At 49.9% G+C, this 13,370-nt stretch overlaps 10 protein-coding genes and 1 non-coding gene across 11 annotated transcripts in view; 7 read left to right on the top strand and 4 right to left on the bottom strand.

Annotated features, from left to right (window-relative positions):
• Nucleotides 1-132: 132 nt before the first annotated feature.
• Nucleotides 133-1,623, top strand: RKM4 (ribosomal lysine N-methyltransferase; the record flags this gene model as incomplete). Its single annotated transcript, XM_022607357.1, has 1 exon — nt 133-1,623. The coding sequence occupies one exon, from the start codon at nt 133-135 to the stop codon at nt 1,621-1,623; it is 1,491 nt and encodes a 496-aa protein (XP_022463961.1).
• A 215-nt stretch (nt 1,624-1,838) lies between these two features.
• Nucleotides 1,839-3,656, top strand: PEX29 (Pex29p; the record flags this gene model as incomplete). Its single annotated transcript, XM_022607356.1, has 1 exon — nt 1,839-3,656. The coding sequence occupies one exon, from the start codon at nt 1,839-1,841 to the stop codon at nt 3,654-3,656; it is 1,818 nt and encodes a 605-aa protein (XP_022463960.1).
• A 42-nt stretch (nt 3,657-3,698) lies between these two features.
• SNM1 (Snm1p) lies at nt 3,699-4,259 on the bottom strand (the record flags this gene model as incomplete). The annotated part of the gene is made up of 1 exon (XM_022607355.1): nt 3,699-4,259. One exon carries the CDS (start codon nt 4,257-4,259, stop codon nt 3,699-3,701), a length of 561 nt encoding a protein of 186 aa, XP_022463959.1.
• A 214-nt stretch (nt 4,260-4,473) lies between these two features.
• On the top strand, nt 4,474-5,118 carry KNAG0C06160 (uncharacterized protein; the record flags this gene model as incomplete). Its single annotated transcript, XM_022607354.1, has 1 exon — nt 4,474-5,118. One exon carries the CDS (start codon nt 4,474-4,476, stop codon nt 5,116-5,118), a length of 645 nt encoding a protein of 214 aa, XP_022463958.1.
• Nucleotides 5,119-5,177: 59 nt separating this feature from the next.
• Nucleotides 5,178-7,346, top strand: KNAG0C06150 (uncharacterized protein; the record flags this gene model as incomplete). The annotated part of the gene is made up of 1 exon (XM_022607353.1): nt 5,178-7,346. The coding sequence occupies one exon, from the start codon at nt 5,178-5,180 to the stop codon at nt 7,344-7,346; it is 2,169 nt and encodes a 722-aa protein (XP_022463957.1).
• A 252-nt stretch (nt 7,347-7,598) lies between these two features.
• Nucleotides 7,599-8,816, top strand: PRP3 (U4/U6-U5 snRNP complex subunit PRP3; the record flags this gene model as incomplete). Its single annotated transcript, XM_022607351.1, has 1 exon — nt 7,599-8,816. The coding sequence occupies one exon, from the start codon at nt 7,599-7,601 to the stop codon at nt 8,814-8,816; it is 1,218 nt and encodes a 405-aa protein (XP_022463956.1).
• A 191-nt stretch (nt 8,817-9,007) lies between these two features.
• On the bottom strand, nt 9,008-9,331 carry HSP10 (Hsp10p; the record flags this gene model as incomplete). The annotated part of the gene is made up of 1 exon (XM_022607350.1): nt 9,008-9,331. One exon carries the CDS (start codon nt 9,329-9,331, stop codon nt 9,008-9,010), a length of 324 nt encoding a protein of 107 aa, XP_022463955.1.
• Nucleotides 9,332-9,474: 143 nt separating this feature from the next.
• On the bottom strand, nt 9,475-10,380 carry SFM1 (protein-arginine N-methyltransferase SFM1; the record flags this gene model as incomplete). Its single annotated transcript, XM_022607349.1, has 1 exon — nt 9,475-10,380. One exon carries the CDS (start codon nt 10,378-10,380, stop codon nt 9,475-9,477), a length of 906 nt encoding a protein of 301 aa, XP_022463954.1.
• Nucleotides 10,381-10,999: 619 nt separating this feature from the next.
• Nucleotides 11,000-11,070, top strand: KNAG0Ctrna8G. Its single transcript has one exon. It is a non-coding gene; the product is annotated as a tRNA-Gly (tRNA).
• Nucleotides 11,071-11,225: 155 nt separating this feature from the next.
• Nucleotides 11,226-12,278, bottom strand: TRS31 (TRAPP subunit TRS31; the record flags this gene model as incomplete). Its single annotated transcript, XM_022607348.1, has 1 exon — nt 11,226-12,278. The coding sequence occupies one exon, from the start codon at nt 12,276-12,278 to the stop codon at nt 11,226-11,228; it is 1,053 nt and encodes a 350-aa protein (XP_022463953.1).
• A 444-nt stretch (nt 12,279-12,722) lies between these two features.
• The window catches only part of UGO1 (mitofusin complex protein UGO1), a gene marked incomplete at both ends in the record, with an annotated part of 1,335 nt that continues 687 nt past the window's right edge, over nt 12,723-13,370 (top strand). Inside the window, one exon of the mRNA XM_022607347.1 lies at nt 12,723-13,370. This exon is cut by the window's right edge and continues 687 nt beyond it. Within this exon, the coding sequence (XP_022463952.1) occupies nt 12,723-13,370 (648 nt within the window).

Raw genomic sequence — 13,370 nt, 5'->3', positions numbered from 1 at the left:
GCTTTAACTCTGGAATGATCTTTCTTCGGTTTATACATTATATAAATTCTTTTAAAATTTGATGAACTGTGAAAAGTTTTTTGATGCCCTGATGAAGTAAGGTACGACTCCGTAAGGGGGAATAAGACAGGAATGGCTAATTTTGCTGATTCTACGCGGGCTTTTGTCGAATGGTTACAAGGTCCAGCTGAAATTGTGCTTTCTCCAAAGATCAAAGTAGATGATTTGCGTGAGGTGAACCAGGGCAGATGTGTTATTGCAATTGAAGACATAGAGAAGGATGAAATTCTGTTTGAGGTTCCAAGGACCACGATGCTGAATGTCGAAAACTGCGAGCTGAGCAAGCGTTATCCTGAGATCAAGAATCACTTGGTGGAGAGCGTAGGCCAATGGGAGGGTCTGATTATTGCATTGCTGTTTGAATGGAAAGTTGTAGGAGAGAAGAGCAAATGGTGGCCGTATTTACAAGTGCTTCCAAAGAAGACTGATATGAATCAGTTGATATATTGGGCTGACGACGAATTGGAGCTACTGAAGCCCAGTTTGATCTTGGAAAGAGTTGGTGCAGATAAAGCAAAAGAGATGTTCGAAAACGTCGTTGATATAATAAACAAGTCCACATTAAAAGAAAAAGACAGCTATATATTGAAGGTTACTTGGGAGAATTTTCTTCTTGTTGCGAGCATAATCATGTCATACTCTTTTGATGTCCAAGATTATGTAGAGGAGAAGGAGGGCGGAACTGACGAGGAAGAGGACGACAACGAGTCTGAGAACGTTAGATCTTTGAAATGCATGATTCCCCTAGCAGATACTTTAAATTCAAACACCCACAAATGTAATGCCCATTTGATTCACGGTAGCAATCTGCTAGAGATGAGGAGTATTAAGGCAATCAAGAAAGGTGAACAAATTTATAACATTTATGGCGATCACCCTAACTCCGAGATACTAAGACGGTACGGTTACATTGAACCCGACGGTTCAAAGTTTGACTTTGGAGAGATCCCCATGGAGACGTTTATCAAAATATTCATGGAAAAGTACCCAGATACCAAGGCTGAAGAGCTACTAGTAAACGTTTCAAACTTGCTTCAAACGGATCCATCGCTGCTGGAAATCTTGGAATACGAAGATGTGACATTTGAATCTTGTGAATGCTACGCAGATGGCGATATTCCTGACGAGTTCGTACTCACCATTCAAATACTGACAGTCATGCTTCAGTTACCAGGCCGCGGTCGGATGAGTTCCGACGAAGTATCAAGACAACTACGCAGGGTCACCAAAAAATGCTTGCAACTGCTGCAAGCAGGTAAGATAACGGACCAATGTAACAGCATCTGGCAGATGACTATCAAAGAGCGTCAAAGTCAATACCCGGAATACGCAGCAACGAGTCCCGACATCTCTCAATTGGAAAGCACGAGAGAAACTTCCGTGTCAAGAAAGCTTATGGCTCATATTGTACTACACGGTGAGGTTAAAGCACTCAAGAGTTGCTCATCCAGATTACCTGAGAAGTATGCAATAGTACCCGATACGAAGCTCTTGAACAACATTTCCAAAAGAAAGTCTGAAGATGAGGGTGCAAAAGGGCGGCAAAAGAAACGTAGACATTAGTGCTAACTAGCAGACCATTATGTAAATTAGCAGATCGTCATAACTCAAACCTGATAGTGTGTTTAGCATTAATTGCACCCAATGAGTTGGGATTAAACCGTTCAAAGTGCACATGCTCTTACATTAAAAAAAAGTGGAAAAGATCAATTGCAGGAGGTGTCGCCGCACTTAAACAACTATATACCGGTGCCGCAACGAATACCAAAGGGATCGGTATGGAATCTATGACAAGTTTCTTCTGGAAGGATGGGGAACAACCTCCTCATCCGGCCGTAAAGTTGCCCAAGAGGACCAAGATTGTGCCGAAACATGAGGAAGAGCAAGATGTGCAAAATAAGGGTTCGAAAGCCCAGGTCGCGGGTGGACCCAAGGCAGCGCTCCCGAACAGTGGGGCAACTTTCTCGACGGGGTCGTTACCTCACAAAACACACGATACAGCAGGACGATCGACCACTTTGCAACAGATGATGACGGATACACTGGTGGAGAAAATCATCAAGATGGCTCTCCCACCATCTTCGAAGACTGCGAAGGCCACGATTGCTACACGGATGGCTTACGGCAAGAATAGACCCGGCCTTTCTGTACCAATAACCTCGAGAAACTTTATTCAAATGAACTCCAGGTTGGGAATTCCATTCATAGTGCTGGATGAGATCATCACTTTCATCAACTGGGAGAACATTTCGCTGACTTTGTGCATCATGCTGATTTACACGTACTTGGTGTTGAAACCCGTTACAGTGCTTGGTTGTGGGCCACCTTTCTGCTTGCTTTTCGGAATAATGGTCCCGCAGTATCTTCATGTGCATAAACCGAATCACATTCGAGATAATCTTGTGGATGTAAACAGAACCCCATCACAGGGACCGCCTATACGAAAGCCAATTCTTCCCGACCCTGTCCCCGAACTAAGCCAGGAGTTCATTTTGAATTTGACGGATTTACAAAACCACATGATGTTGTACGTTAACGCTTACGATTTTACCGTGTTTATCTTGAAGAAGTTTGCTTTTTTTATCAATGAACAGGTGTCAAGTCTTTCCTTTATTGTCATTTTGATTGTGGCCTTGTTCAACTTTATCTTTTTAGAGAGAATATGGCCCTACTTGCCCGTCAAGATGTGTTTGATCGCTCTTGGGTGGGGCGGGATCATTGCTTCACACCCGTCCAACAAAGACAGGATCTTGAAGTGGCTGAATGCGGAGGAGACAAGGCTCGATTATTTGAGCATTTGTAGGCGATATGAGCACACATTGTACGAGCATATGAGATTTGTTGAAGCACGCGAGCAGAAAGTAGTTACTATATTTGAAATCCAGAGGTACAGCGAGACCGACAAGCACAAAGAGTGGAGGAAAGTCGGGTTCAGTACGGACGACTATGCACTGTTTTCGAAACTCCGAATCAACGAGCTCAATATCAGCGATTTTTGCTGTAAGGAACTAAGCTTTGTACATCCGCCCGAGGATTGGGAATGGGTCCCTGGGTCAGGGTGGACCTTAGATCTTGATCCGAAAGAGTGGGTGGAGGAGAGTTTCATACAGTACGTTGAGGTTGATTCCGAGTCCAAATGGGTGTACGATATTGAGCTTGACGGAACTCATGGCCAGTTTAGAAGACGTATGTGGACCAATATCTGTAGAAGAAAGATAGTTCTTAAGAAGGTGTACGGTCCAGGTGCGAGCAACAGCCACAGCGTTGGAAGCGGTGCACACGGTCCCGATGGCCAAAGGTCTACTTCAGAGACGGTAAACGGCTCAGCATCTGTAGGGAAACACACAAGAAGGTCATCTCTACACCAGATGGATACCACGAGTGACGACATAGAAGAGGTAGTCAACCCGCTTCGAAAGGATACGTACAGCGAGGGCAAACTGCACGGGATCACTCTGGGCTCCATGTCCGGTGGGATCACCCAGGATTCCACCAATTTGCGCTCCGCGGTGAGTGATGGCAGTGACCACGAGCTGAACCATGACGAGACCATCTCTGAGATGGATTACAGTGATATCCTGAATACGTCTGTATGAAAAGTTCTATATATATATATATATGAGTTAAAAGGCAGGTACTTATTGCTGCATGAAGTCCTCTAGGGACAAGATATTCGACGAGCCACTGCCGCTGGTTCTATTCTTTTGCTCCGCGTTCTTCCTTGACAGTAAATTAGAGAGAGAGTTTTGTTTCCTCTTCTTCGCTCTTTCCTTCGCACTGCTCCCTGCCGACTTCTGAACTTTCCCTGCCTGAGCAGAGACTTTTGTGCTATCACTTTCAGCGGTTTTTGGGGATTCGAGGGGCGGGTCCTCTCCGAGATTGAACGAAGCCTCTCTTCCACACTGTCTACAAGTGTATAGAAGTCTATTGGAGGGTTGTCCAGAGCTGCCCTGTTGCTTAGACACAAGCAGATTATGGTGTGCTACTCGTACGATTCCGCATTGACCGCAGAATTTCGCGTCCGCCTGCACGATCTGCGCAGGCAATTGCAATTGGTACCTCTTCGTTGCATTGTAAAATTTCTTCAAGTAGAGTCCAGCGAGCGGTGCCGTGGAGCTGCTCCGGGGTAAGTAGTGCAAGAGGTCGTACTGGAACCTTAAGTGCGTGTCCCTGAACCTCTCCCGCTGTTCCCGATTCATATTACTGACGTGCTCGACACACTCTTTCACTCTGACTGCATTCTTCTCTTTGGATCCGATGTTTTTGTATATAAAAGACGTCTTTAAAGAGCTCTTTAGAGGATCACCACAAACCACTGCTGTTGACACCTTCACAGAGAAGGCCCCTGTTTGCGTCTGTATATAGTGTATTATATACTGCTGTCTATAGTTTGCTAGTGGGTGTGTGTATCAAATGACTGGTGGAAAGGAAGACTCAATGGTGGGGGCGACTGCTCTCCAGGATATTCTGTTCGTTTACGGCGGTGTGCAGAGACACATCACCTCCGTGGAACTGCGCACTGTCGACCGTGACAATCTCACGATCGACTACAGCTGCTCGCACGGGTCGATGATGGAGAAGAGTGTGACAATTCCGGAAAAGTTCCGGTCTGCGAACTCTACTGACGCGGTGCGCGCCATGGCCCACGAGGCCTGTCAAGTGAGGGGCCTGTCCCCCTACGAGATCCGCGAGGTGATCCCGCCCAACACGGTGCTAGATTGGTTGATTGTGGGCGGTGTGTTTTTGCCGACCCTGTGCTACGTGTACAGACCGGCACTGTACTGCCTGGGAAAGCTGCCCCTGTTCCCTGCAGCGGTCCTCGCCCTCTTGGACAACGACCGCGTGCTCCTCGCGATTATTGTCCTTGAGTTTGTTGCTCACGCCGCAGAGACACTGTTCATAGTCGTGCCCAAGCTGCAGTACTACCGGACGCGGTCCCAGGACCGCACCGCGTGGCTGCTTCTTGGGCTGCTCGAAGGCTACGGACCAGCACGGCGCCTCGACGACCGTGCCCGTGCGATCGCGGCGGCCAAGAACCCATCCCCGCACAGCGAATAGACAGGAGAGCAGAGTCTATACGAAGCGGAGTCATCCTGCGTGCCCCGCAGTGAGTCGTAATGTGCCCCACTATCTTTCTTTTTGTATGTGAAAAATTTCATCGAGAACAAGAGACGGTCTCGAAGGTGATTCCGGTCGTTTGGTTGAGTGGAGAGCTGTGCCCTGTGTCCTGGTCGATGTCTGCTACAGGTTCTGCTGCTGGTGCTGCTGGTGCTGCTGTGATGAAGCCGGAGAGTGTGCCCGGTTCGGACGCTTACCGGCACTTGAAGCTGAACCCGGATGAGGAGTTGCTGAGGGAGGATATCGGGTACTTGTATCCTCGCTCAAGCGGTAGTGGTGAGCGCCCGCCCAAGTCTGCACTGCTGGATAAGGCGCTGAAGAAGAATTATCCATATTTGTCGCTGAAACCTTGCGTGTCGTTCAACACTGTGCCGCTGACGTCGTCGAGGGATAAGCTCCTCGAGAAACACTACGAGGGGTACGATTTCCCCGGGGTGCAGATGCCGAATCCGAGCGCACTGGTCCCCGATGCGTTCACTATGGACGAGTGGTATGACAACGAGTGCGGGTCCATCTCGGAGAGCTCCGTTGGCACGCAGTACCCTCACCGGCATCCGCAACAGACGAGGAAGTCCCGCTTGCCCGGTTCTCCGCCAAGTAAACACACGGCACTTTCCCCGCAGGCGTTGCAGAAGATGTTCAAGATTGCAGAGAACGGGAAGATTGTGAGAGAAGACTATCCGAGCAGACCCTCGATCGTGAGCGACTGTCTCGTCGTCAACAGGGCGTACGGGGACTGGCACGAGCTGTGGTTGAAGAAAAAACTGCTCATCGAGGACAAAGTGGACCACAGAGATACCGTGTTTACGTACCCTCAGATCCTCTCGCCACCTCCGCCAAAGAGGGACCCACTAGATTCGAAATCACTCAATATGGACGGGTACACGCCCCTGACAAAGGAGCAGAAGCGGAAACTGAAGATCATGTCCGAGAAGACAGGGTACGCGGTGACCCCACGGTCGATCCTGTGCCACATCAGCGGGCGAAAACATACGTGGGTCGCGCTAGACTACACGATCGATGCGTTGGCGAAAGACACGGATCACATTATAGTAGTCGCTAATCTCCCCAAGTTCAGAATCAGACGCAGAAGTGAAAAGAGCAAGGGGAATAAATCCGAATCCCGTTCGAGCTCGCGTTCAAGATCCCGCGGGAGGTCCCTTGTGCGGACTAGATCTGTCGGTGGTTCGGATCATGAGGAGGACAACGCCGCCGATGATGACTTATTGCAGAGGACAAAATCTTTGGATGTGCACAACATCGACGAATTGGAGGAGGAGCTACTTGAGGAGTGGACTTCCGGCTACGACAAGAACACGATCATTGAGAAAATGAATGACTTGCTCTTTTACATCTTTGTCTTGCTCTCGAAGAGCAAGAAATCTATCAAGGTCACTGTGGAGATTGTCATCGGGAAGTCGCGGGACGTCTTGCAGGATATGTACAACGTCTACACTCCGGACCTCTTTGTTCTGTCAAAGAAGGGACCCTCCTCTCAGATTGAGTGGAAGTCGAAACTATTGGTCGACAATTTCGTTACTACGGCACCTACCCCAGTAATTGTCGTAGCTGCGAAGGCGATGTCTCAGTTTGAACTGAAGGTACAAGCACAGTTTTTGGCTGCTTCCACAGTGAACGAGGATGCACCGCTGAAGGGTAAATTCTCGCTAGCATCTCTGGACCGGGTCGTGAACAAATCGATCGTCGAGAGTCAACCACTGATTGCGGATAGACCAAAGGCAAAAGTCAGAAAGTCGATGATCGAGGTGGCATTGTCGCACTCGAAACAGCACTCGCACTCGAGCTCCCCCTCGCTATCGCAGACAAGGGCGAGCATGTCCCCGCTACGCAATACACTCCCCACCAAACACTTCGTCGAGGCGGGCCACTCATCGCGTACGTTATCGTCGCAGATGAGCCCGACTCCGAGCATCGATGCGAGTTTCGGATCATCGCTGAGCCCAGTACGCTCGGGCTCAGGGTCAAGACAGACTTCCCCGCGCGGGGAACACGCCCGTTCGGGCAAGAGATCTGGCGGGACTGCACTACGGAAAGTGAGGTCCAACGAGACGGACGACCGTGGGTCTTCTGAAAACCAGCCAGGATTCTTCTCTGCGCTGTGGAAGACCTCTTCCACGAAACCCACAAGCACGCGGTGGTGGGGATAACGTGGACGGTGCAACAGACATACCCTTTTTATGAACCTGGTACCTAGTTCTGCAAACCTTATGGAACATGTACGTAAATAAATACATTCTTAAACGTTGAGATGAGATGGTGCACCTGCTTGGAAGAGATGAACGTTGAGACAAGGTCGATCATGAGTGGCGGTGGTAATAAGAGAGGGCTAGATACTGAATTGCATCCGCTGCTGAAGTCATCGAACATCAATCTTATCAGGAAGCACGCAAGAGATCGAGATGGGAAGAATCCGTACCTGGAGGAGGTACGCGGTCGTGGCAGTGGCAGTGGCAGCGGGAGCGGCACGGCGCGAGGTAGTAAGCGGGCGCGGTTGGGGCCATTTTATTAGACCAGGGGAAGTGGCTCGAGATGCGCAGCTATGGCGTGAGCAGAGGAAGGCTGAGTTGGAAGAACAGCGCAAGGAAGAGTCTCGGAGAAAAGAAGAGGAGTTGCAGCGAAGGCAGTGGGAGGCTCAAGAGATTGCTAGTGGCCGCATACCGGATCCTGAACTTGGGGAGGCTGCGTACCTAAAAAGGTTTGAAGATATCCCCGAGATGGAATGGTGGGATGTCCCGTATGTCGACGACAACCATGAAGTTATGCTGAAGTATCTCGATGCGGACTATGTATCGGATGACGATGAAGATGACGATGGAGTTGCCGCAGAGGATAACGCAGTATCGATACACTACGTGGTACACCCTATACCGATGAAGCAGTTGCCTGATTCTGTGGGGACGCAACACCGGCTGTACTTGACCAAAGAGGAACGTAAGAAGTTGCGGAGGAACAGGAGGGACATGCTACGAAAAGAGGAGGAGCAGAAACTGAAGTTGGGTTTAATTGCCAAACCGCAACCGAAAGTGAAGCTGCAGAACATGATGAACGTGCTCGAGAACAATTTCAATATCTCGAACCCAAGTCTGTACGAGGCTGAGGTTAAAGAACAAGTAGCTCGCAGGAGGCAAGAACACGAGAGAATCAACCAAGAGAGGCACGATACTGCTCGCAAGATACGCCAGGAGGCGGCCACTGCAGAAAATTCATCTAAGACTAACACGGGGGCAGGGTCCGCCTCATGCAAAATATACAGATTCAAACAGCTCGTGAACCCGTCCATACGATACAAATTGAAGATGAACAGCGAGCAGCTGCAAGTGAAGGGGTTTTGTCTGCGGTTTGGAGATGATGGTCCGGGGACTATTGTCGTTGCTGGCCCCGAGAAGTCTTGTAATAAAATGGACCGGCTGATTCTGCACCGATTGCCTTGGTCACAAGATTTCACAGATAGGAACACTGGCGACACTGTTCACATGTCTGATAACAGCATTGAGAAGACGTGGGAAGGGGTTTTAATAAGCACGGACCACTTCCCAAAGCGGTGGTTCATGAAGGTGTGCCAAACGCAGGATGAATACGACCACACCCTAAAGCACTTCAACTGCGACCATAGTTGAAAACTAAACAATGGGACGAAAGGCGACAGGCAGAGCAAAATCAACAATTTTAATCGATTAAACAGTTATGTAGCGAGACTATATACGGCTGTTTGACACGGTGGACTTGGTTCCGCTATTTACAGAAAAGTGTGCAGAGCGTAAGCTGGCCGGCTAACAAACGAGCAGCCGTGGAACATTGAAAACGCACATCACTGCTCGTTGATCTTGGCAAGGATCTCTGAGTCTCTGAACAGAATAACCTCGTCCTCCCCGCCGCTCAACTTGACGGTGGACCCACCAAACTGTGGGATCAGCACCTGGTCGCCAACTTTCACCTCGGGAACCACCTTGTGGCCATTAGCGTCGGTGAACCCTTGGCCCACAGCCAGAACGCGGGCCTGGTTCAGCTTTGAGACGTTCTTCTCCGGTAGGAACAACCCAGAGGCTGTCTTGGCCTCTGCTTTGATCCGTTGGACGAGAACACGGTCCAATAGCGGGACAATGGACTTGGCAGACTTGATGAGAGTGGACATTTCGAGTAATAGACAAAGAGTAGCAGGGAAGCACTTTACAGCAGTACCTTTTGCACTTGACGAGTAGCGTGTCTTGGACGACGTCGAGGATCTTTAATTATGAAATAATTTATATAATCGCTCCTACACAGTGCAAGAGAGTGCTACAGGAGCAAGTCGTCGAGCGTCTGTTGCGAGTCCTCCTTGATCAGCTGCATCATCCCCTCTGGGAGGATCGGTTTGCCCGAGGCGGTGTCCGCGACGTACCTGAAGGGCATTTCCGTGGCCTCATGTTTCGAGAAGCGGAACTCCGGGTAGTCGACGAACTGGATCCTGCTCAATGACTGCTGCCCGCGTAGTACGAGCTGTGTCGTCCGCACCGCTGTGTCCGTGGTCATTTGTTTATCGCCCAGGCGTCTCCCAACTAGCATGCCAGGGTACATTTCCTTCAACTCGCTCGTCCGGTCGCGCGGAGGGTGGTCCCCTAGGATCCCACCGAACACGAAGTAGTCGAACTGCGTTGCGTCCTCGGGCGACAGATCTTGTTCAGCGCGAGGGTCCAGCAGACACACCCGGCCGTTGACCATCGCGGGCGACCCCGTCTCGGCGGCGCTCTTCAGTCCGCCCGTGGACCACTGAAGACCCGCATCGCGCAACCTCTGTGGGATATCCTGATCCTTGGTGCCCTCGGGAAGAGAGGTCAGGTGGAGATTCTCGCGACCAACGTCCCTCAGGATCTGCAAGTACTCTAGTATCACCCACTCGCTGAACCCATCCTCCATGTGCTCAATAACGTACTTCATTTCCTTTACACAGTGTGGAACAAGGAGAGTGTGGGTGCGTGGAGACAGAGGTTTTGTAATGAGCTCCGGTACGAGGGAATGAATTGTCCAACACAAAAGTATAGATCTCCAGCTACCAATTGAACAAAAGGTCGAGCCCAGTGCTCCGTTGCTCATCGCGCTGTTGAATTCGTTAAAAGTGAAAATTTTCCAGAGGCCGATGACTGTGGGGGGGGAGGTCTCTACAGATACTGGTCCATGGGATCTGTGAGCCGTTGCGGGTTGCATCTGTGTTGTGGGGTGCGGTTATGGCAATTGCCAATGCACGTTGACTGGGAAATCCAATGAACTTTTGAGTTTCCCAGTGCAGTGCTGTGCTATCGGGAACGTACGACGGGGTGTTGGCACTGTGTTCATTCAGAAGGGGAATCTTTGACAATTGGGTTTCAGTTGTGGTAAGTCTTCTACTTGGTGGTTTTTAGAAGTAATTTACTGCCGAAAGGCAATGCAGTCCTCTCCCCCTGCTTACTATTGCAAAGTAACAAATTGTCAGGAGGAACGCAACCAATCGAGGCATGATGGTTACAAGCACCTAGATATCGCTCGTTTGCCTTTTGCTTGCTTGTTAACCAGGTCTCTCTTGTACTTTGTACGTTGTACTTCCGTTGCGAGAGATACTCTTCACCAGATTATTCTAGCTCTTGTGAAGGCGTCTTTTTGTGGAGTAAGCCCGCTAATCATGTGGAATAAAGCGTTGATAAACAGGAGATGCTTGGGTTGCTTGTCGGAACTAACAAGAAGAATATAAGCTGCTTATGCTGGGTGGAACGCCGTTTTGAGTGAAACAATAAACTATTCTACTAGAACTATATAACGGTGTTGAACTTTTTTAGTTTTTTAAGGAGTAGCGCGAGTGGTTTAGTGGTAAAATCTAACATTCCCATTGTTAGGCCCCGGGTTCGATTCCCGGCTCGCGCATATTTTTTGCTTATTGTAGCGATTGGATTCTAGTTATATCCAGACGACACATCACAGTACTCACCCGTTACTGCTACAGTCTCTACTCTTTGAACTTACACTAATAAATTACTTACTGCTTGTTTTTATCAATACATTTTAAACAGAGCTGCGTATCAGCCGTACCGCAAAGTTTCCCTTTCGACCACTTGGTCGTTGAACTTGATGAGGAACACCGTTCTTCTCTCAAACTCGCCCTGGGGGACCGGGTGTGCCGTGACGTCGCAGGGAAATCCCGCATTGTTGAGGAACCCGCTGATGATCCCGCACACGAAGTAGTCGCAAGAGCCGTTGTGATTGAACGATGGATTGATGAACTGCGTCAGAATTGGGTTGTTGTCGATGATCATGAACTCATTGCTCCTCTCCGAGGACTTCACCAAATCGTCAGAGACGTGGCGGAACAGGTACGACCATAGTGTGCTGTGAATGAACTGTAAAATATCTAGAATCTTCAAATCCCGGCGTTTCATCTTCGTGATGTGTTCCGACAGGTACTCGTTCTTGTTATGCGGCGTCGTTGTGCCCGTGGCCACTGTTGACGCTGTGTTCGCTGTAGTATTAGAAGTGCGTTTCTCTTGAGTCACCGGAGTCGCAGCGGACATGCTGCTACTAGAGTGGTCCAATTGTGGGTCCGATAAGTTTGCGCTATCCCTCACAGCGACACTATTCGCACTTGGTTTCGTGAGGTTCGGTGTGGAGATATTGCTGGAGTACACGTTGCTTCTTGCCGTATTCGCCGCAGATGCCGCAGACGCCGAGGTCGGCGAGATCGAGGATCTGAAGTTCAGAAGTTCGAGCAACCGAAGGCCGATCTTGGCACCAAACTCGCTCAACATGCCCTCAAACTCCTGCAGCGTCTTCGACCGCTTGTGAAAGTGTGCAATGATCCCTTGGTAGAGGAAGCACATCGCGCTGAGAGACACCTCGTTCCTCTTCGACAGCAGGGACTCCGAGTACAGTCTCGACACGTACACCGTGTCGTCCTGCGCCGTCTCCTGGATCCCGCCGGTGTCCGCGCGGCTCGTGTATATCAGTCCGGGGGGCGCCATTCCTGAATATATGCACAGCTCACAGAGTACCCACCCTCTGGTAAACCTCCAGGGCAATGCGAAGACTGCGAATGTCATCACAGTTAAAGGTTTTAAATGCTTCAAAAAGCGACACATAATGTGTTCCCAAGAGTGTAGTGCGGGAGCGGCGGCCAGCCGCGTGGGCAGCACCGCAAGAGGAGGTACCCACTCGTAGACGGTTAAGGAACTGGCGAGGGCTGTTTTTCCCAGTCAATATCCTACACACTCTGAACCTTATACAAGCTTTCTTCTAGAAATTGATAAAGTCTACTGACAAGTTGATAACTTGGTTGTAATTCCGCTACGCACTCGCAACTTTCCTACATCTACATAATATCATGATTCGGGGATTACGCCGCACAGTTTCCAGTAGGGAAGCGAGTGCTTCGGCCACAGTACATCTGCTCTTGACGGTATACTTGCCAGATATTATATATATATATATATAACGTTGAAATATCAGACACTGTGGGCATCGCCTTATGTGCGACAGTTCCAGTTGTGCTGGAGTTCTCTGCAAGGTGATCGTTTGGTGCCGTTATGTCTTTGGAGAACGGTAGTCGGTTGGTGAACCGGCCGTACTACGATGCCGACACTTTTGATGTAGGATATTCAGCCGTGTTCCGTCCGGACAAGGGTGTTGTGGATCCTCTCGGGAACACGCTGACGTCGAAGCTCAGCTTGTACGACAAGTCTGCTGGTGGGCTGGTCAAGAACAAGGCGCTGAACGAGTTTCTCGTGCAAAAGACGGCGCCGCGCACGCTGAACAACCAGTTCTCGAACGCCTCGAACGCCATCTTGAACGTCAACAGGTGGAAGCACTTTCTGTTGCACACGGTGCTGAAATCGTACGCTAAGTCCCTGCTGGTGCAACCGTTTGATACATGTCGGATTCTAATGCAAGTGGGGATGGTCTCTGAACTCCTTGTGGGTTCCCAGGGGAGAACAGAGGAGTTGCAAGAGGAGAGGAGGAACGTTGATGAGGATATCGATTTCTTCCCGATGTACACTGCCACGGTGCCTGATACTACCGTGGCACTACCGGCTGTCCCAGTTGTTTCCCCAAAGAACAATGCAACACCAACTGGGAACTGCTCCACAGTGCTCACGGTGGGCAAGCTGGACACCTGGGCACTGTTCACGTCCATAAAGGAGAACCCTAATTTCGGCTGGTCAAGACTCTGGAGG

This window comes from Huiozyma naganishii, chromosome 3 (assembly GCF_000348985.1).
Source record: "Huiozyma naganishii CBS 8797 chromosome 3, complete genome".
NCBI lineage: Eukaryota > Fungi > Ascomycota > Saccharomycetes > Saccharomycetales > Saccharomycetaceae > Huiozyma > Huiozyma naganishii.
This window is presented reverse-complemented; position numbering and strand designations above follow the sequence as displayed.